Source organism: Bubalus kerabau, chromosome 1 (assembly GCF_029407905.1).
Source record: "Bubalus kerabau isolate K-KA32 ecotype Philippines breed swamp buffalo chromosome 1, PCC_UOA_SB_1v2, whole genome shotgun sequence".
NCBI lineage: Eukaryota > Metazoa > Chordata > Mammalia > Artiodactyla > Bovidae > Bubalus > Bubalus kerabau.
In genome coordinates, this window is record NC_073624.1 from 17,101,878 (window position 1) to 17,125,317 (window position 23,440).

The window sequence follows — 23,440 nt, forward strand, 5'->3', positions numbered from 1 at the left end:
CAGGGAAGGGCTACTGGTACTCAGGATGCTCCTGGAATGAAATGTCCCCAAGAGCAGAGTGAGGGAAAATGGACTTCAAAGTCAGATATTTCATGGTGAAATATGGATCTTCTCATTGTTCCTTCATTTTTCAGGCCAGGGCAAGAAGTGTGAAGGGGAATAATATATATATATTTTAATTTTATTTTATTTTTTAAACTTTACATAATTGTATTAGTTTTGCCAAACATCAAAATGAATCCGCCACAGGTATACATGTGATCCCCATCCTGAACCCTCCTCCCTCCTCCCTCCCCACACCATCCCTCTGGGAATAATATATTTTTAGGCAACATTGTTGCTTACTTATAATCATAGAAAACAATGTAGGAGCAGTAAATATAGGCCTCAGTATGAGCCCCAACCCAGAGCAACACAGAGAATGTCCCAGCCCCACAGTCACTGCCGTCCCCTCTCCTCGACAGGGAAAAGCGCTTACCCAACTTCTACTAACATAGGGAGTTTTATCAATTTTTGAACTTTATATAAAATGATGCAGTATGTTGCATCTTTTGTATCTAATTTCTTAGACTCAAAATTATGTTTGGGATTCACTCATGATGTTGTTGGAGAAGGCGATGGCACCCCATTCCAGTACTCTTGGCTGGAAAATCTCATGGATGGAGTAGCCTGGTAGGCTGCAGTCCATGGGATCACGAAGACTCGGACACGACTGAGTGGCTTCACTTTCACTTTTCACTTTCTTGCATTGGAGAAGGAAATGGCAACCCACTCCAGTGTTCTTGCCTGGAGAATCCCGGGGACAGGGGAGCCTGGTGGGCTGCTGTCTATGGGGTTGCACAGAGTTGGACATGACTGAAGCGACTTAGCTGCAGCAGCAGCAGCATGATATTGTATATTGTAGCACTTTATTTTTTTTATTACTGTAAAGTATGACTTTGATCATATGGCCATGTACTAATCAATTCTACTGACAGTATGAATCTGAGTTGTTTCCAGTTCTTGACTATTACAGATATGATACTACTACTTACCATGACAATGTCTTTGGATGCAAATATGTGTTACTTACTTTCCATGTTTAACCCTTGGTCTTTTATTTTCTTTTTCTTAATCCAGTGGTGTCCTTTGATGAACTCATTTCTTAATCTTATGGAAACATAACTTGCCAACTTTTCCCTGTACATTTAATGCTTCTTATAGCCTTTAAAAAAGAATTTTTGCCTACTCCAAGATCATAAAAACATTCTCCAAGAGTGTCTTATGGAAATTTTAGTATTTTCTCTTGCATATAATTGTGCATTCCTTCTGGGATTGATATTGGTGTAAGATAAGTTTCATATGGACATCCAATTGAGTCAATCTTGTTCTGAAAAGACTCTTTTCCCCACTTCAGTGCCGCCTTCGTCATAAGCAGAAGGGCAAGTATGTCTGTGCTTTTTAAGACTCTCTATTCTGTTCCATGTTATCATTTGTCTATGCTTGCACCAATACTGCATTTTCTTAATTGTCATAACTTTGTCATTGTTGTTGTTCAATTGCTAAGGCATGTCTGACTCTGACCCCATGAACTACAGCTCACCAGGCTTCCGTGTCCTTCACTATCTCCCAGAGTTTCAAACTTTGTAGTTAGTCTTAACAATTTTAATTTACAAGAGTTACTTTATATTAACTCCTCTGACTTTGTTGCTTTTCTTACCAACTGTGATGGTCATTCTCGGTTGCTTGTATTTTGTATGAATTTAGAAATCAGCTTGTCATTTTCACCAAAAGAAAAGCTTAAGGGTATTTTCACTGAGATTAGATTTAAAAATTTGAGAGGAGACAAAGAAATTTGAGGATGATTGACACTGACAATGTTGAGTTTTCCAAATCATTGACATAATACATCCCTCCATTCAGTTATATCTTGAATTTCTCTCAGAGATATTGCCCATCTTCTACTAGGATTTCTCCTAGCTATTTTATTTTTGATGTTATGAGTATTTTTGTGAAAGTGTCCTGGCAATGAATTCTCTTTGAGTTGTTTTCACCTTTTAATTTTTAAAATTTTGATATCATTTGAGACATTAAAATGTTGGGAAAGTTATTTAAAATTTTCTTTATGACCTTTACCTGGGTTTCTAAATGTTAGTATCAATATTTCACTTTAATCTCTGTGTCTGTGAGTGTCTTTCCTTCTCGATTCCCCTTCTGCCCCATTTCTTCCTGAATATGTAAAATCTTTCGGAATAAGTTGAAGCCATGATGTTCCTTTACCCTTAGGACACTTCTGGGAATTTCCTTACAGAACCAGAGTTCAGTCAAGTCTTTAAATGACTTCAGCCCCAGGTGACATCTAATTGCAGCACTGAAAGACCCCACTGGAAGACTGCCAAACTGAGTCTTTTTCTGATTAATGACCCAAAGTCATAAGCAAAATGAAGTATATATTCTTTTTCTTCAGCTAAAAGTTTTGCCTTTTCATATTGATCAAATTGCTAACATCCATTGAATCACAGAAAAAGAAAGAGAGTTCCAGAAAAACATCTATTCTGCTTTATTGACTATGCCAAACCTTTGACTGTGTGGATCATGACAAACTGGAAGATTCTTAAAGAGATGGGAATACCAGACCACCTGACCTGCCTCCTGTATGCAGATCAAGAAGCAATAGTTAGAACTGGACATGGAAAAACTGACTGGTTCCAAACTGGGAAAGGTGTATGTCAAGGCTGTATGTTGTCACCCTGCTTATTTAACTTATATGCAGAGTACATCATGTGAACTGCTGGGCTGGGTGAAGCACGAGCTGGAATCAAGATTACCAGGAGAAATATCAATAACCTCAGATATGCTGATGACACCCCCTTTATGGCAGAAAGCAAAGAGGAGCTGAAGAGCCTCTTGATGAAAGTGAAAGAGTAGAGTGAAAAAGCTGGCTTAAACTCAACATTCAAAAACATAAGATCAAGGCATCCAGTCCCATCACTTCATGGGAAATAGATGGGGAAATAATGGATACAGTGACAGACTTTATTTTCTTGGGCTCCAAAGTCACTGTAGATGGTGACTGCAGCCATGAAATTAAAAGACATCTGCTCCTTGGAAGAAAAGCTACGACAAACCTAGACAGAATATTAAAAAGCAGAGACATTACTTGGCTGACAATTGTCCATGTAGTCAAATCTATGGCTTTTCCAGTAGTCATGTATGGATGTAAGAGTTGGACCATAAAGAAGGTTGAGTGCCGAAGAATTGATGCTTTTGAACTGTGGTGTTGGAGAAGACTGTTCAGAGTCCCCTGGACTGGTGGATCCTAATGGAAATCAGTCCTGAATCAAACTAGTGGATCCTAATGGAAATCAGTCCTGAATATTCATTGGAAGGACTGATTCTGAAGCTGAATCTTTGGCCACCTGATGAGAAGAATTGACTCATTGGAAAAGACCCTGATGCTGTAAGATTGAGGGTGGGAGAAGAAAGGGATGACAGATGAGATGGTTGGATGGCATCACTGACTTGATGGACATGGGTTTGAGCAAGCTCCAGGAGTTGGTGATGGACAGGGAAGTCTGGCGAGCTGCAGCCAATGGGGTCACAAAGAGTTTGACATGACTGAGTGACTGAACTGAACTGGGCTAAATTTTGGGGGAAAATCTTCTATACAACAATATAACCAGAACTCTTGTTATGTGACCTGAATTTCTAGATTGACGACTATCCTCTGATCTTGCAGTGTGATGTTTCTACCTTATGCTGAGCTAGTGCATGACTACTATTATTCTTTAGTTCTTAATTTCAGCTAACACATTTTTCAGCTCTAGAAGTACTTCACTTTTGTTATCATTTCTCTGCAAAGATACACATTTTGTCTATTATTTCCATAAACACTTTACTCGTGGTTATTTAAATTCTCTGTCAGGTAAATCTAGCAGCTGAAAAATCTGGGAAATTCTTTCCAGTGTCTCCTTTTTCCTTTCTGTTTTTCACGAGATCTATTTTATTTAAGTGTTTGTTTTAAAGTTAGACATTGAAGAAATTGTAGAAATCCTTCAGAAAGAATTTTGTTTTGCTTTTACTTAGGGATAGATTTGGCCTTCCTGGGTGGCTCAGATGGTAAAGAATCTTCCTGCAATGCGGGAGACCTGGGTTTGATTCCTGGATTGGGAAGATCCCCTGGAGGAGGGCATGGCAACCCACTCCAGTATTCTTGCTTGAAAAATCCTATGGGCAGAGGAGCCTGGCGGACTATAGTCCATGGGGGTCACAAACAGTCTGACATGACTGAGTCACTAAGCACAGCACAGGAATAGATTTAGGGATACAACAACTTACTTAACTCTTTCTTATAGCAACACTTGGGTTAAAACAAAAATTGTGATACTGTCAGAAGCAACACTCTGCACGGAGAAGGTGAACAATAAGAGTATGATTACTTTACTGCTGGGTCACAGTTTCATAGCAAACATCCTCTTCCAACAACACAAGAGAAGACTCTACACATGGACATCACCAGATGGTCAACACCGAAATCAGATTGATTATATTCTTTGCAGCCAAAGATGGAGAAGCTCTACACAGGCAGCAAAAACAAGAACAGGAGCTGGCTGTGGCTCAGATCATGAACTCCTTATTGCCAAATTCAGTCTTAAATTGAAGAAAGTGGGGAAAACCACTAGACCATTCAGGTATGACCTAAATCAAATCCCTTATGACTATACAGTGGAAGTGAGAAATAGATTTAAGGGACTAGATCTGATAGACAGAGTGCCTGATGAACTATGGACAGAGGTTCATGACATAGTACATGAGACAGGAATCAAGACCATCCCCAAGAAAAAGAAATACAAAAAAGGAAAATGGCTGTCTGAGGAGGCCTTACAAATAGGTGTGAAAAGAAGGGAAGCAAAAAGCAAAGGAGAAAAAGAAAGATATACCCATTTGAATGCAGGGTTCCAAAGAATAGCAAGGAGAGATAAGAAAGCCTTCCTCAGCGATCAATGCAAAGAAATAGACGAAAACAACAGAATGGGAAAGACTAGAGATCTCTTCAAGAAAATTAGAGATACCAAGGGAACATTTCATGCAAAGATGGGGTCAATAAAGGGTAGAAATGGTAGAAAATGAAGAAGAACTAAAGAGCCTCTTGATGAAGGTGAAAGAGGAGAGTGAAAAAGTTGGCTTAAAGCTCAACATTCAGAAAACTAAGATCATGGCATCTGTTCCCATCACTTCATGGCAAATAGATGGGGAAACAGTGGAAGCAGTGTCTGACTTTATTTTTTCGGGCCCCAAAATCACTGCAGATGTTGACTGCAGCCAAGAACTTAAAAGACGCTTTCTCCTTAGAAGGAAAGTTATGACCAACCTAGACAGTGTATTAAAAAGCAGAGACAATACTTTGTCACAAAGTTCCGTCTAGTCAAGGCTATGGTTTTTCCAGTAGTCATGTATGGATATATGAGAGTTGGACTATAAAGAAAGCTGAGCAATGGAGAATTGATTCTTTTGAACTGTGGTGTTGGAGAACACTCTTGAGAGTCCCTTGGACTGCAAGGAGATCCAACCAGTCCATCTTAGAGGAGATCAGTCCTGGGCGTTCATTGGAAGGACTGATGAAGCTGAAACTCCAGTACTTTGCCACCCTATGTGAAGAACTCTATCATGTGAAAAGACCCTGATGCTGGGAAAGATTGAGGGCAGGAGAAGGGGACAACAGAGGATGGGATGATTGGATGGTGTCACTGACTGGATGGACATGGGTTTGGGCGGACTCTGGGAGTTGGTGATGGACAAAGAGGCCTTGTGTGCTGCGGTTCATGGGGTTGCAAAGAGTCGGACACGACTGAGTGAATGAACTGAAGTGAACTGAATACAGCTTTCATATAAGCTCCATTAGGAGGGATTGAAAGGCAGGAGGAGAAGGGGACGGCAGAGGATGAGTTGGCTGGATGGCATCATCGACTCAATGGACGTGAGTTTGAGTGAACTCCGGGAGTTGGTGATGGACAGGGAGGCCTGGCGTGCTGCAATTCATGGGGTCGCAAAGAATCGGACATGATTGAATGACTGAACTAACTAACCAGGTCATCATTTCCCCTAATTCAGTTTCCTGTTCTTCAACCCTTCCAGACTTCTGATCATTTTTGTTTCTTCAGGAAACCGGATCCAGGTGCTTCCCCAGTGCAACGACTCCGTGTCTCAACCTGCAGGCTCTGCGGCCTCCGAGAAGAGCGCCCCCTACTGCTCAGGTGAGGGTCTCACAGGACAGAAGACCCTTTTCATTCCCCAGGTCGACGCCCCATTGTCCCATTTCTCTCTCCTCAGACAGCAGGCAGCTCCGCCTGGTGGACGGGGGCGGTCCCTGCGCCGGGAGAGTGGAGATCCTTGACCAGGGCACCTGGGGCACCATCTGTGATGACGGCTGGGACCTGGACGATGCCCATGTGGTGTGCGGGCAGCTGGGCTGTGGAGAAGCCCTTAATGCCACGGGGTCTGCTCACTTCGGGGCAGGATCAGGGCCCATCTGGTTGGACAACTTGAACTGCACAGGAAAGGAGTCCCACGTGTGGAGGTGCCCTTCCCGAGGCTGGGGGCGGCACGACTGCAGACACAAGCAGGACGCGGGGGTCATCTGCTCAGGTCTGCGCTGCACACTGTCCACAGGTGGGGGAGGGGTGGAGCCCTGGAGGACGGGGTCTGAGCCCTGAGGGAGAGATGCTGAAAGGACCAGAGTAGGAGGCTTCCTCCCATGGAGCCTGTCTTTCCAGCAGAGGTGAAGACGAGGTGCTTTCACTTCTTCCCGCAGCAGCTGAGGATCTGGTCCGTCCTTCTCAGCAGTGTTTCCTGGCAGAGCTGTTTTTTACAGTTTTTCTTGAAAGCAGGGCTCCCTCTCCAGTTACATACAAAAATTTTAAACCCATGGTAATAGTTTCCGTTTGCTTCAGTAACAATTTACCAATTAGTGGGTTAAAACAACATATATTTATTTCTTTACACTTCTGTAGCTTACATGTCCAGCAGGGATCTCCCTGGGCCTGGATCAAGGCTTCAGCAGGGCTGCATCACTTCTGCGGCTCTGGGGGAGAATCTGTTTCTTGTCTTTTCAATCTTCTAGATGAAAAAAAAAGAAAGTCACACAGTCGTGTCTGACTCTTTGCAATCCCATGGACTGTATCCTGCCCTGCCCCTCTGTCCATGGAATTCTCAAGCTTCTAGAAACTGCCTACATCCCTTGGTTCACAGCCTCCTTCATCCATTATCAGACCAGCAATGCTACAGGCCTCCAGATATTATCCAGAGCCACATTTCTCTCTCTAGGCAGAGCTAAGAAATGTATTCCATGTTTAAGGATAGTGGGTCTAAGGATGTGCTCAGACTGGGCTCACATTGTTCATACAATATTCTAGCTTACTCTCACCATCCCAAGGTCCTTATCTTAATCACATCTGTAAATCCTTTTTGTCAGCTATGGTAACATATTCACAGGTTGCAGAGATTGGGATGTGGACATTCTGGGGTTAATTATTCTGCCTATCTCCCTAATATCCACATCACATCCCTTAACATACTCTTCAAAGATTTTCTTAGGAAGCAGAATTCAGCTTCCCCTCCCTGACTAGTGCCCACACAGTTTGGTCTTCCTCTCAGTTCATATCCACTACACCATTGTGGTAGAAATAGAAAGACAGATACAAATGGACAAAGTCAGTTAAAAGGGAGGCAATGTCAGTCTTGGCATCTAGTGGGTATCTCTTGAACAAGGTCAGAGATGAATGTTTACCATTTTAGAAGAAAGGAAAACCTAGAACATGCAGCAAAGTTTTCATTGTGTCCTGTTTCCTCTCTTTCAACCTTAGAGTTCCTGGCCCTCAGGATGGTGAGCGAGGACCAGCAGTGTGCTGGGTGGCTGGAAGTTTTCTACAACGGGACCTGGGGCGGTGTCTGCCGCAGCCCCATGGAAGACATCACTGTGTCCGTGATCTGCAGACAGCTTGGCTGTGGGGACAGTGGAACCCTCAACTCTTCTGTTGCTCTTAGAGAAGGTTCTAGACCCCAGTGGGTGGATGGAATCCAGTGTCGGAAAACTGACACCTCTCTCTGGCAGTGTCCTTCTGACCCTTGGAATTACAACTCATGCTCTCCAAAAGAGGAAGCCTATATTTGGTGTGCAGGTGACTTACTATTTCTGTGTGTCTGTCCCAACCCTGTAGGATGCAGTGAGATTTGATATTTTAAAATCTAAGTGATGAGTTTAATTTGGGTTCACAAAATGACATTAAGTGAAAATGTTAGTGTCTGACTCTTTGTGTCTGCATGGACTGTAGCCTGCCAGGCTCCTCTGTCCATGGAATTCTCCAGGCAAGAATACTGGAATGGGTTTCCATTCCCTTCTCCAGGGGATCATCCCAACCTAGGTATCGCAATTGAGTCTCCCACACTGCAGTCAAATTCTTTACCCTCTGAGTCATCAGAGAAGCCTAAATGAGGTAAGGATGAAATTAATTTTATCTACATATTCCAATCTTGTTTGTTAAAAATTTTAATTGAGATGTAATTCTTGTAAGATTATATTAGTTCTAAGTGCAAAACATAGTGTTTATGTTTTTGTACATTTGGTAAATCATCACCACATGTACAGTAATATCCATCGCCACATGTAGTTACAATTTTTTTTCTTATGATCCCACAAGAATTTGCATGCTGCAACTAAGACCCAGACAACCAAATAAATAATTAATTTTAAAAGAGTATTATTCTCTTCATAGTCTTGACATAAGAACATGCATCATGCTTTTTTTTTTTTTAAATCCACATTAGGGCTTCCCTGATAGCTAAGCTGGTAAAGAATCTGCCTACAATGCAGGAGACCCAGGTTTCATTCCTGGGTCGGGAAGATCCACTGGAGAAGGGATAGGCTACTCACTCCAGTATTCTTGGGCTTCCCTGATGACTCAGCAGGTAAAGAATCTGCCTGCAATGTGGGAAACCTAGGTGCGATCCCTGGCTTGAGAAGACCCCTGGAGAAGGGAAAGGCTACCCACTCCAGTATTCTGGCCTGGAGAATTCCTTGGACTGTATACTCCATGGGGTCGTAAAGAGTTGGACACGACTGAGTGACTTTCACAAACACTATATACAAAAATATTATCTTCTTTCCTATATTAAAGTTTTAAGGTATCTTTCATGACAATATTTTTTTTCTCTAGAATGTTTTAAAAATTTTTATTTATTTATAGGAACCCTCTATAAACAAACATCACTTCAGTTCAGTCGCTCAGTTGTGTCAGCTTCAACATCAGTCCTTCCAATGAGCACTCAGGACTGATCTCCTTTAAGATGGACTGGTTGGATCTCCTTGCAGTCCAAGGGACTCTCAAGAGTCTTCTCCAACACCACAGTTCAAAAGCATCAATTCTTTGGTGTTCAGCTTTCTTTATAGTCTTATAAAGAAACATCACTTACTCTTTCTTAAGTATTTTTGTAAATATTTCCCCCATTTTTTGCATATATGTTTAAGGTTAATATGTGAATGGGGGGGTTATGTTATCAAATCTATAATGATTTACTTTTTTGACTTCTGCCTTTAATGAAATGTTTCATATGCCATTCTTAATCTCAAAATAATATTGAATCAAGTTTTATTTTCTGCAAATAATTTTACAGTTCCACTAAAGAATATTCAAAACCTAATTTTGAATTCATTTGTTTATCTGAATTTATTTTACTATGTGTGATTGTATAATATCATCACCAGATAAGAATTATATTTTAGATATGTGATAGCTTCATCATAAAATAAAAACACATTGGTTCATGATTTCATGGATATGATGTCAAAAGTATAGGCAACAAAGCAAAAATAGACAAGTGGGAATAAATCAAACTAAAAATCTTCAAGCCAAAGGAAACATCAACAGAGTGAAAAAGCAAGCTAGCACAAATTATATAAGGTATTAATTTCCAAACAAGTAGGGAACTCCTGGAACTCAAGAAAAAAATAATCTAAAACCTAATAACTCAATTAAAAAATTGACCAAGGGCTTGAATAGACATTTCTCTAAAGAAGACACACAAATGGCCAATGGGTATATGAAAAATGCTTGACATTGTCAATCATCAGGGAAATGTAAATTAAACCCACAAAGAGATATCATCTCACACATGTCAGAATGACTTTTTTTTTTTTTTTCAAAGTCACTTAAGTGTTGGCAAGGCTGTGGAGAAATGGACACTTTCTGTGTACTTATCCACATTAAATGTATAAATTTTATTAATCAAGCTATGCAATCCTGGGGTTAAGTCTCTGGACTTTCACTGTCATGGTTCCAGGTTCAATCCCTGACCTGGGAACTAAGATCCCACGAGCCACAGCACAGCCCAAAACAAACAAACAACAACACAAAAACTATGACCAAAAAATCTGTATGATTTGTAGTGATGTCCCTTTTCATTCTTGGTATTGTTAACTTCATTTATTCTCTGCTCTTCATTGGTATTGATCAGTGTTCATCAGTTTTCAATGAGCCATGTTTAAAGGGTTTTTTCCTATGTTTTTTATCTTATGCTTACCTTCTTTTCCATTCATTATTCTTCCTTTCTTAATTAACCCCAACATTCTATATTATTTAGGCTTTCTCATCTCCTAGTTTCTTAATTGAAGCTTACATTTTTTTCACTTTTGGTCTTTCCTCTTCTCTAAATCTAGGGTATAAATTTCCCTTAGGCACTACTTGAGTTTCATTAGAAGAATTTATGATAATATCATTATTTTGTGTATATTATCATTATTATTGCATTTTTATTATCATTATTTCACAATATTTGGTAAATTTTAAATTTATTCCCAGACTCAGGTGTTTTTTGGAAGGGTGTTGGTGAATTTCCCAAAATAGGGATGGCTAACAATATTTTCTTTTTAATTCTTAATTTTATTCCACTGTGGTCAGAGTAAATACTCTGTATGTATTCAAAGAGTGAAATATTTTGTCCTATTATGTGGTTATTTTTGATAAATATTCCTAGTGCATTTACAATAATGTGAACTCTTGCATTGTTGGGTGCATTGCTCTATGTGTTATTTAGTTAAATGTGCTGATTACTTTGTTGTACATCTACTGTATTCTTTGTTTTTTGTATGTCTGGTCTGTATGCTATTGAAAAAGATACAGGAATCCCCCATTTTGATTGTGATTTTGCCTATTTATTCTTTTCATTCTGTCATTTATATTTCAAAATATGTTCTGTTACCTTTCTTGAATTTTGATGTCTATATCTTTATTGAGGGTGCATCTCATTATAATCATGAAAATTCCCTCTTTAATTCAGTTAGTGTTCAGTTCAGTTCAGTTCAGTTGCTCAGTTGTGTCCGACTCTTTGCAACCTCATGGACTGCAGCACGCCAGGCCACCCTGTCCATCACCAACTCCCCGAGTTTACCCAAACTCATGTCCATTGAGTCAGTGATGCCATCCAGCAATCTCATCCTCTGTCATCCCCTTCTCCTTCTGCCCCCAACCTTTCTCAGCATCAGGGTCTTTTCAAATGAGTCAGCTCTTCACATCAGGTGGCCAAAATATTGGAGTTTCAGCTTCAACATCAGTCCTTCCAGTGAACACTCAGGACTGATCTCCTTTAGGATGGACTGTTGGATCTCCTTGCAGTCCAAGGGACTCTCAAGAGTCTTCTCCAACACCACACTTCAAAAGCATCAATTCTCTGTTGCTCAGCTTTCTTTACAGTCCAACTCTCACATCCACACATGACTACTAGAAAAACCATAGCTTTGACTAGATGGACCTTTGTTGGCAAAGTAATGTCTCTGCTTTTTAATATGCTGTCTAGGTTGGTTATAACTTTCCTTCCAAGGAGCAAGTGTCTTTTAATTTCATGGCTGCAGTCACCATCTGCAGTGATTTTGGAGCCCCCCAAATAAAGTCAGCCACTGTTTCCACTGTTTCCATATCTATTTGCCATGAAGTGATGGGACCAGATGCCATGATCTTAGTTTCCTGAATGTTGAGCTTTAAGCCAACTTTTTCACTCTCCTCTTTCACTTTCATCAAGAGGCTCTTTAGTTCTTTTTCACTTTCTGCCATAAGGGTGGTGTCATCTGCATATCTGAGGTTATTGATATGTCTCCCAGCAATCTTGATTCCAGCTTGTGCTTCATCCAGCCCAGCATTTCTCATGAGGTACTCTGTATATAAGTTAAATAAGCAGGATAACAATATACAGCCTTGAGGTACTACTTTTCCTATTTGGAACCAGTCTGTTGTTCCATGTCCAGTTCTAACAGTTGCTTCCTGACCTGCATACAGGTTTCTCAAGAGGCAGGTCGGGTGGTCTGGTATTCCCATCTCTTTCAGAATTTTCCACAGTTTATTGTGATCCACAGAGTCAAAGGCTTTGGCATAGTCAATGAAGCAGAAATAGATGTTTTTCTGGAACCCTCTTGCTTTTTCAATGATCCAACAGATGTTGGCAATTTGATCTCTGGTTCCTCTGCCTTTTCTAAAACCAGCTTGAACATCAGGAAGTTCACGGTTCACATATTGCTGAAGCCTGGCCTGGAGAATTTTGAGCATTACTTTACTAGTGTGTGAGATGAGTGCAATTGTGCGGTAGTTTGAGCATTCTTTGGCATTGCCTTTCTTTGGGATTGGAATGAAAAGTGACCTTTTCCAGTCCTGTGGCCACTGCTGAGTTTTCCAAATGTGCTGGCATATTGAGTGCAGCACCTTTACAGCATCATCTTTTAGGATTTGAAATAGCTTAACTGGAATTCCATCACCTCCACTAGCTTTGTTAGTAGTGATGCTCCCTAAGGCCCACTTGACTTCACATTCCAGGATGTCTGGCTCTAGGTCAGTGATCACACCATCGTGATTATCTGGGTCATGAAGTTCTTTTTTGTACAGTTCTTCTGTGTATTCTTGCCACATCTTCTTAATATCTTCTGCTTCTGTTAGGTCTATACCATTTCTGTCTTTTATTGACCTCATCTTTGCATTAAATATTCCCTTGATATCTCTAATTTTCTTGAAGAGATCTCTAGTCTTTCCCATTCTGTTGTTTTCATCTATTTCTTTGCATTGATCGCCGAGAAAGGCTTTCTTATCTCTCCTTGCTATTCTTTGGAACCCTGCATTCAAATGGGTATATCTTTCCTTTTCTCCTTTGCTTTTTGCTTCCCTTCTTTTCACACCTATTTGTAAGGCCTCCTCAGACAGCCATTTTCCTTTTTTGTATTTCTTTTTCTTGGGGATGGTCTTGATTCCTGTCTCCTGTACAGTGTCACGAACCTCTGTCCATAGTTCATCGGGCACTCTATCAGATCTAATCCCTTAAATCTATTTCTCACTTCCACTGTATAGTCATAAGGGATTTGATTTAGGTCATACCTGAATGGTCTAGTGGTTTTCCCCACTTTCTTCAATTTAAGACTGAATTTGGCAATAAGGAGTTCATGATCTGAGCCACAGCCAGCTCCTGTTCTTGTTTTTGCTGCCTGTGTAGAGCTTCTCCATCTTTGGCTGCAAAGAATATAATCAATCTGATTTCGGTCTTGACCATCTGGTGATGTCCATGTGTAGAGTCTTCTCTTGTGTTGTTGGAAGAGGGTGTTTGCTATGATCAGTGTGTTCTCTTGGCAAAACTCTCTTAGCCTTTGCCCTGCTTCATTCTGTACTCCAGGGTCAAATTTGCCTTTTACTCCAGGTGTTTCTTGACTTCATACTTTTGCATTCCAGTCCCCTATAATGAAAAGGACATCTTTTTTGGGTGTTAGTTCTAAAAAGTCATGTAGGTCTTCATAGAACCATTCAACTTCAGCTTCTTTAGCATTACTGATTGGGGCATTGACTTGGATTACTGTGATATTGAATGGTTTGCCTTGGAAATGAAGAGAGAGATCATTCTGTTGTTTTTGAGATTGCATCCAAGTACTGCATTTCAGACTCTTTTGTTGACTATGATGGTTACTCCATTTCTTCTAAGTGATTCCTGCCCACAGTAATAGATATAATGGTCATATTAGTTACATTCACCTATTCCAGTCCATTTTAGTTCACCGATTCCTAGAATGTCGACGTTCACTGTTGCCATCTCCTGTTTGACCATTTCCAATTTTCCTTCATTCATGGACCTATCATTCCAGTTTCCTATGAAATATTGCTCTTTACACCATTGGATGTTGTTTCTGTCATCAGTCACATCCACAACTGGGTATTGTTTTTGCCTTGGCTCCCTACCTTCATTCTTTCTGGAGTTATTTCTCCACTGATCTCCAGTAGCATATTGGGCACCTATTGACCTGGGGAGTTCATCTTTCAGTGTCCTATCTTTTTGCCTTTCCATACTGTTCATGGGATTTTCAAGGCCAGAATACTGCAGTGGTTTGCCATTCCCTTCTCCAGTGGACCACATTTTGTCAGAACTCTCCACCATGACCTGTCCATCTTGGTTGGCCCTACATGGCATGGCTTAGTTTCACTGAGTTAGACAAGGCTGTGGTCCATGTGATCAGGTTGGCTAGTTTCTGTGATTGTGGTTTCAGTCTGTCTGCCCTCTGATGCCCTCTCAGCACTACTGTCAATTAGTGTATCTTTTCTTAAAGTCTCCTTTCTGGGACATCGATAAAGCTACTCCGGTTTTCTTATAGTTAGTACATTTTTTCCAGCATTTTACTTTCAACCTTTCTTTGTTTTCATAATATAAGGTGATCATTTTGCAAGTAACATTTGCATCAGTTTTGTTTTATCTTAATCCATTCACTGTAAATGCAATTACTGATATTGATGTATTGGTATCTGCCATTTGCTTTTAATTGATCCACATGCTTTATATTCCTTCTCTCTTTTTCTTCCTTTCGTATTAAATAAATCTGTTATTATTTCAGATTTTCCTTTTTCCTTTTGATTTTCAACAGCTTTACTAGGAGTGGGGGTTTTCATACTCTTGTTTATATTAAAAGAAATTCTCTATTATTATATGTTCAACTATGACTTCTGCAGTTCTGTCTCTCAGTCTGTGTATCTCTTCTCCCTCTCCTATTCTTTATTTTCCTTCTCATCTCCCATTTTTAGGACTCCTCTAAATCACTATATTCTAAGTTCTATCTAAAATTTGTTTGACTTATTCATTCACTTTTTAATCCTGGATATTTTATTTTAGGTTGGCAATGGTTCCATTGCTATTTTTATTTGTTTATGATTTTTGTTAATTTTTTCATCTTTTTACCTGTATATTCTCCCCTTCTCTCTTTTCCCCTAAATACACTGATCATAGTTAAAATCCTTATTCATTTCTATCATGTGTGTCTCTGCATTCTCTTATCTCTTTTTTTCACTTTGGTCATTTGTCATGTTATCCTAACTTGTCAAATGTCATGTCATGTTTTATTGAATGCTATTAATTATATATGAAAAAGTAAGATACTCCTGATACATTTTCTAATACCTGAAAGGATTTACCCTTTGTTTTCCTAGGCAGATAGGGGGAAGGGGTGTATATCACTCAAACATCTAAATATAACCTAAAACTGAGCTGTAATAAGTGTGGGTTGCAGTTTTGGTAGCACCCAGTCCACCTCTGATTTTTCTGTCCCTATGACAGGGGCTTTCAGAGAGTTCAGTTCAGAGCCTGGATTCTTTGGTCACTCAGCACCCAAGAGAATGAGAAAGACTCTGCTTTCCAAGTCTTTTTATATAGTTCTTTAGCCTCCTGTCCTTCACAGCTTATATACTGGGCAGATATTTGAGAAGAAAACGTGCTGTGTGAGAGAGGCTCTCAAGACTCGAGTTTTGTCTCCAGCACCAGGTAGCCCCCAGATTATGCTGCTTCCTGTCACAACAGTAGTCCTCTGCTTGCCCGAGCCCAGATTCAGAATCATTAAATTATGCAATGAATCAGCAAATTCCCAGAGAAAAAGAAGCTATAGATCCTTGGCTAACATTGAAATAACCTCCACTCTTTAGAATTTTAGCATATTTAGTCCATGTTGTGTCAACAAATGTTGAATACATTTCAGTTCAGTTCGTCGCTCAGTCATGTCCAACTCTGCAACCCCATGAATTGCAGCATGCCAGGCCTCCCTGTCCATCACCATCTCCCTGAGTTCACTCAAACTCACATCCATCGAGTCAGTGATGCCAAGCAGCCATCTCATCCTCTGCCATCACCTTTTCCTCATGCCCAAATGTCTCCCAGCATCAGAGTCTTTTCCAATGAGTCTACTCTTCACATGAGGTGGCCAAAGTACTGGAGTTTCAGCTTTAGCATCATTCCTTCCAAAGAACACCCAGGGCTGATCTCCTTTAGAATGGACTGGTTGGATCTCCTTGCAGTCCAAGGGATTCTCAAGAGTCTTCTCCAACACCACAGTTCAAAAGCATCAATTCTTCAGCGCTCAGCTTTCTTCACAGTCCAACTCTCACATCCATACATGACCACTGGAAAAACCATAGCCTTGACTAGACAGACCTTTGTTGGGAAAGTAACATTTACTGTTTCTTAAAAAACATTTTTCAGCTTTTTAAGCTGTGTCCAGCAAGACCCAGCAAAACACATTGGCCTGCTGTGAATTCCTCCATTCTCCATGGAAGTGGAAAATTTTAGGTTTAATTGTCTACTTCCTCATTTACTTAAAGTGCAACATTGATAGACATTCTTTAACCTTTCTTTACATCACTTTTATGTATAAAAGGAGAGGAGAATACAGTGAGCTTGTTAATGTTATTTGTTCAAGGGCTTGCAGGAATGTGACCTATTTCTGCTCAGTTATAGAACTAGAAGATTTTGCTGGTGGCTCAGCTGTAAAGAATCCATCTGCAATGCAGGAGACACTGATTAGATCGCTGGGTCAGGCAGATCCCCTGAAGGAGGGCATGACAACCACTCCAGTATTCTTGCCTGGAGAATCCCATGGGCAGAGGAGCCTGGTGGGCTACAGTTTATAGGGTCTTAAAGAGTTGAACATGACTGAAGTGACTAAGCAAACATACACACTATTTCCCCCTAAAGATCGCATAACTCCAAAATTTGAATAACAGAGATTCTTGACACAAAGTCCAAGGACGGATTATATTTTTTTGGGAAAAGAAGCAACATTCTTCTTATGGACTCTGTGGGAGAGGGAGAGGGTGGGAAGATTTGGGAGAATGGCATTGAAACATGTATACTATCATGTATGAAACGAGTCGCCAGTCCAGGTTCAATGCACGATACTGGATGCTTGGGGCTGGTGCACTGGGACGACCCAGAGGGACGGTATGGGGAGGGAGGAGGGAGGAGGGTTCAGGATGGGGAACACATGTATACCTGTGGTGGATTCATTTCAATATTTGGCAAAACCAATACAATATTGTAAAGTTTAAAAAAAAAAAAAAAAAAAAGAAGCAACATTCTATGATTTCCAGTGGAATCTGGGCAGTGTCAATGTTCCTTGACATCATCTCTCAGGCAAAGTTGTTCAGTCTACTCAAAGAGATCACATTCTTTGAAAGTAAGTATCCAGATCTGAAGTCTGAAGCTTAGAACCACAAATGAAATACTCTGGGGTAAACCAAGATATCACAGAATCCATTTGTTTTTCAGTTCTGAATGACTGTACCAAGGAGAAGGATTCTAATGGTAGAGGATTCATGATTGCTATCTGAGGCATCTGATAAGGCCAGTTCCTGACTCTACTCCCTTTAATCAACCCCTTTAACTCTTAGGTCAACGGCATCAAAATATGTGTGCTTTGAAAGGAATCCATCCAGCTGCCAGCTCATTCCTGTGACTCTGAACTCATTTAACTGCTCTGGGTAGAGAGACTAATATTTCCTGTAAATCTTTCTCTGTTGCTGTTCAGAACTCTACAGATCAGAATGTTAACTCTGATAGGACCTTGTACCACCTTCTGTCTCAGACTACTCACTAGAGTGTTTTCAACTTAATACTTCCTGTTTTATTTTCTTCCTATTTTTCAACCTTATTATTGTCTTGCCACTGGTATAACCAGACCCAGCTGCTGCCCCATTGCAACGACTCTGTGTCTGAACCAGCAGGGTCTGCAGCCTCAGAGGAGAGCGCCCCCTACTGCTCAGGTGGGGGTCCCACAGGACAGAAAACCCTTCCCAACCCCTGGTGTCCCATTTCTCTCTGCTCAGACAGCAGACAGATCCGCCTGGTGGACGGAGGTGGTCGCTGCTCCGGAAGAGTGGAGATTCTTGACCAGGGCTCCTGGGGCACCATCTGTGATGACCGCTGGGACCTGGACGATGCCCGCGTGGTGTGCAGGCAGCTGGGCTGTGGAGAAGCCCTGGACGCCACTGTCTCTTCCTCCTTCGGGACGGGATCAGGGCCCATCTGGCTGGATGAAGTGACCTGCAGAGGAGAGGAGTCCCAAGTGTGGAGGTGCCCTACCTGGGGATGGCAGCAACACAACTGCGATCATCAAGAAGATGCAGGAGTCATCTGCTCAGGTATGGTCAGTTCTTTGTCCACAGGCTGAGAAAATGGAAAGTTCCAAGAAAGCTGGTGTCTGATCAGCAGGGCAATGGGAGATAGGTGGGGTAGAGAGGACTGAGATGCTTACCCATCCTCCCTGAGTGCACTGTGGCTATGATTGATGAGCTTCATATACTTTCCTCTTATAAGTCTCTGCTATTCTTTTCATCTCCAGTGGACTTACCTGACGGTAAAATAGCTTTATTCATTCTCCCAATTAAAATAAATCCTCATAATTTTTTTTCATAATTCACTTTTTGTAAGAGTGAAACATTTGCTAACTGCCACACACACATTCTCTTTGCACATGGAGGCTATGAGAGGCAGGGACACAAATGAGGATGCACTTTCCTGGGTGGAGTTGTTTCTGTACAAACAATATGAGACATTATTTTGCACTAAGCTAGTAGGAGTGGAGGTTACTCTTACTATAGAAGGATATCTTTTACATATATAGAGATGATCCCTAAAGGGATATTATTTAACAAATCAGAGATTCTTATGGATTTGTGGCAGATTTCAAGTTTCCTTTGCAAATTTAGATGTAAATGTTCATAGTTCTTTGATGGTAGAACTAGAGAACTGTGAATGAAATGTTCTGAGTCTTATATTCTTTCATTGTTACTAGAAAAGTCTCTTTCCCCAATTTTTCCTTTAAGATATCTGTATAAATGCAAACTTTGGAGGAACACTTAGCCATGCACTGGCAAGTCAAAGGTGGAGGTAATAAAACATGAATTTCTGTGTTTTATGATAAGAGATTATGTAGTTTATATTTGATGATTTCAGTGATATAAGAGACTTGTGTTTGGGGGCTTATTTGGAGCAAGAGGACAAATGTAATTTTTGAAGAAGGTGGAACAGGTTTTATAGTAGCTGGGAGGAAGGGGAATGGCAATGGGAGCTGATGAAGGCAACTGTGAGGTTCTCTGAACAGCACTGAAAGTCCAGGTGTGGTGTGGAAGATGCTATGTGTGCCTAAGGACACAAGATGTCTACGCAGCAAGAGACCAGACAAGGATATATCTTAATTATATTTAATATCTTTACTCATTCACATCAGTTCAGTTCAGTTCAGTCGCTCAGTCATGTCCGACTCTTTGCGACCCCATGAATTGCAGCACGCCAGGCCTCCCTGTGCATCACCAACTCCCGGAATTCACTCAGACTCAGGTCCATTGAGTTGGTGATGCCATCCAGCCATCTCATCCTCTGTCGTCCCCTTCTTCTCCTGCCAATCCCTCCCAGCACCAGAGTCTTTTCCAATGAGTCAACTCTTTGCATGAGGTGGCCAAAGTACTGGAGTTTCAGCTTTAGCATCATTCCTTCCAAAGAACACCCAGAGCTGATCTCCTTTAGAATGGACTGGTTGGTTCTCCTTGCAGTCCAAGGGACTCTCAAGTGTCTTCTCCAACACCACAGTTCAAAAGCATCAATTCTTCAGCGCTCAGCTTTCTTAATACACATCAATACACGACTACTGGAAAAACCATAGCCTTGACTAGATGGACCTTTGTTGGCAAAGTTATGTCTCTGCTTTTGAATATGCTATCTTGTATGAGTGGTCAAGCTAATCCTTCAGTTCTTTAATTTCTGCAGTGCCTTTTCTGTTCTCTCCTGCTCTCTATGCTTCTGCTGCTGCTGCTAAGTCGCTTCAGTCATCTCTGACTCTGTGTGACCCCACCAGGCTCCGCCGTCCCTGGGATTCTCCAGGCAAGAACACTGGAGTGGGTTGCCATTGCTTTCTCCACCTGCTCTCTATAGTAGATTTTTATTCTGTTACATCATTCTTTTTGAGACTTCAAAGTTCACAAACTTATGCAATCAGAGTCTTTCACCAGAACAAATTCCACCATGTGCATAAATAATTATGAGCACACTCAGAAACCAGGAAAATTATTTAAAAAGTTGTTCTTTATGATGTGCAGGTTTTCCCCTATTGGATTACCTTTTCTCTGTCCAAAATATGGGCTCTGAAGGATGAAATCATTATCATCAGTCTTTTCCTTGGTCTGTCTCTCATATGTCATCCACTCCCTGTTTAACCTGCCACTCACTCCACCTCACTCCCTACAGGAGTTATTTCCTTTTGGAATCTCCTTTCCATTTATTTGTAGCTCTTAAGCTTTTTTTTTTTTTTCTTTTCTGCTTTGGGAGAAATGGGAAAGGGTAGCAGGGTTAGGTGGCAAATGGGAGGAGCACAGGGGATAAAAAGTGTTAAAATCTCGTTGAACGAGTCTTCCCCCCCCCCCCCCAAATCTTTCTATTTTTCATTCCTATTGAGGCTTTTGCAGTTTAGAAATCTCTAAAGTATATATTAAAAGACACTTACTCCTTGGAGGGAAAGTAACCTTCCTAGATAGCAACCTAGTAACCAACCTAGATAGCATATTAAAAAGCAGAGATATTACTTTGTCAACAAAGTTCCACCTAGTCAAGGCTGTGGTTTTTCCAGTGGTCATGTATGGATGTAAGAGTTGGACTGTGAAGAAAGCTGAGCACTGAAAAATTGATGCTTTTGAACTGTGGTGCTGGAGAAGACTCTTGTGAGTCCCTTGGACACACCAGTCCTGGGTGTTCATTGGAAAGACTGATGCTGAGGCTGAAACTCCAATACGTTGGCCACCTCATTTGAGGAGTTGACTCTTTGGAAAAGACCCTGATGCTGGGAGGTATTGGGGGCAGGAGGAGAAGGGGACGACAGAGGATGAGATGGCTGGATGGCATCACTGACTCGATGCACACGAATTTGGGTGAACTCAGGGAGTTGGTGATGGACAGGGAGGCCTGGTGTGCTGTGATTCATGGGGTCACAAACAGTTGGACATGACTGAGGGACTGAACTGAACTGAACTGAACTGAAAGCATACATGGGTTGTTTGCTGTCTGCTCTCTTCCTCTCATTCTCCTTTTTTATAGCTTGCTGGCTTCTTATCTCAGAAATCCAAATAGGAAAGGCATATGCACTTAGCATATAGATAAGGTTAGAATACATTAAATTATCATTACTCTTTCACATTTGCTGAGAATCTCATGTCTAGTATGAAGTAATCAACTAACTCAATTGTCTTGCATAATCCCACTGAGACCTCACTTTCTCCCAGGTGTCTTGATAAATCCTAGGTTTTTAAGAAAGATGGCTAGGACCATTCCCTCCCTCTCCTATGACTCTCTGAGCTTTTGTCATTTCTAAACTTGCCTGTGGACAACTTCTTTCACAATTAGATTATAATACCTGCACTCAGATCCAGCCCGTGTGATATTCCCTGTCCTCAGTGACTTGAATATTGGCTCTGAGAGAATACTGGCCAGAAGTTTAGCCCCAGAAATCTCAGGATGGTCCTCTAAACTTCTAAACTTCTCTGGCTCTTAGGCCTGTAAGCTCTTGAACCCCATGGACCTTTTTCACTCTCACTTCAGCTCTGCACCCACGTTTGAATGACTACCACTGTGCAGTTTCTTTGGGCACTGTAGTTTCCATGCCCCAGATAGGAATTAATGTTCCTAACCAATATATATTCTCGGGATTCAGCCATTCCAAACTGATTCTTCAATCCTTCTGGATATCTCTTCAGAAACTTGCTCATGAAAATGCAGTTTGACAATGACAGTCAAATTCTCTCTTCTTATCCCCTCTTATTCCACTGTTGGAAAGAAAAACTTTCACACCATCTCATGCCTGTGAATGTTGTTTCCAATTGCCAAGCCAGGTTCATGAACACTCACTGCATTTGTTGTTCTTTGTTTCTCTTAGGATTTGTGCGTCTGGCTGGAGGGGTTGGACCCTGCTCAGGGCAAGCAGAAGTGCATTCTGGAGAAGCCTGGACCCCAGTGTCTGATGGAAACTTCACACTGCCCACTGCCCAGGTCATCTGTGCAGAGCTGGGATGTGGCAAGGCTGTGTCTGTCCTGGGACATGTGCCATTCAGAGAGTCAGATCGCTGGGTCTGGGCTGAAGAGTTCAGGTGTGAGGGGGAGGAGCCTGAGCTCTGGTCCTGCCCCAGAGTGCCCTGTCCAGGGGGCACGTGTCACCCCAGTGGAGCTGCTCAGGTTGTCTGTTCAGGTGAGATGCACATCAGGACTTAACCTCTGTGTACACTCAGTTCAAGGTAAAAAAGAAATCAGATTGTGCTGAAATCCTGTCTTTTTCTATCAGTGTACACAGATGTCCGGCTCATGAAAAATGGCACCTCTCAGTGTGAGGGGCAGGTGGAGATGAATATTTCTGGACATTGGAGAGCTCTCTGTGCCTCCCACTGGAGTCTGGCCAATGCCAATGTTGTCTGTCGTCAGCTCGGCTGTGGAGTCGCCATCTCCACCCCAAATGGAGCAGAAGGAAGTGATCAACTCTGGAAAGCCCGATTTCACTGCTCAGGGGCTGAGTCTTTCCTATGGAAATGCCCTGTGACTGCCCTGGGTGTTCCTGACTGTTCTCGTGGCAACACGGCCTCTGTGATCTGCTCAGGTAAGACAGGGAAGGGCTACTATACTTAGGATGCTCCTGGGGCGAAATGTCCCCAGAGCAGAGAATAAGGGAAAACAGACTTAGAAAGGAAGATATTCTGTAGTGAAATTATTGAACTCAGGTTTCAACTGCTCATTACTTAAGAATCCAATCCTGAGAGATTAGCATGGGGTAAAATTAAAGATAGCTTTATTGAGAAAACCAGCAGTTCTGGGGAGACAGAGGACTAATGTACCAAAGAACCAGCTCCCCCTTGCTGATCAGGGACAAGAGTTTTTAAATGGGAATTTCAGGAGTGCACAGGTGGAGGTAGGGGACAGGTTACCTGCAGAATAGCACAGCTAGCCCTGACAATCATCTTGAAATAGGTCTGATCAGTGTCACCTGTATTGTTTGAATTGCAGTTAATCATCAGTTCTAGTGTTGGTTTGTTCCCATTTCCTTGAGGCCAATTATTGGAATTGTGTAAGATGAAGAAGGGCTTCCCTGTTGACTCAGATG

The 23,440-nt window shown here is 41.5% G+C and overlaps 1 protein-coding gene across 1 annotated transcript in view; it reads left to right on the forward strand.

The window, feature by feature from the left end:
• Positions 1 to 23,440, forward strand: part of LOC129644166 (antigen WC1.1-like) — a 59,473-nt gene that overhangs the window by 13,247 nt on the left and 22,786 nt on the right. Inside the window, exons 5-10 of the mRNA XM_055569644.1 lie at positions 6,141 to 6,233; positions 6,310 to 6,624; positions 7,842 to 8,156; positions 18,135 to 18,449; positions 22,229 to 22,537; positions 22,631 to 22,939. Coding sequence (XP_055425619.1) covers positions 6,141 to 6,233; positions 6,310 to 6,624; positions 7,842 to 8,156; positions 18,135 to 18,449; positions 22,229 to 22,537; positions 22,631 to 22,939 — 1,656 coding nt within the window. The remainder of the gene's footprint in view (positions 1 to 6,140; positions 6,234 to 6,309; positions 6,625 to 7,841; positions 8,157 to 18,134; positions 18,450 to 22,228; positions 22,538 to 22,630; positions 22,940 to 23,440) is intronic.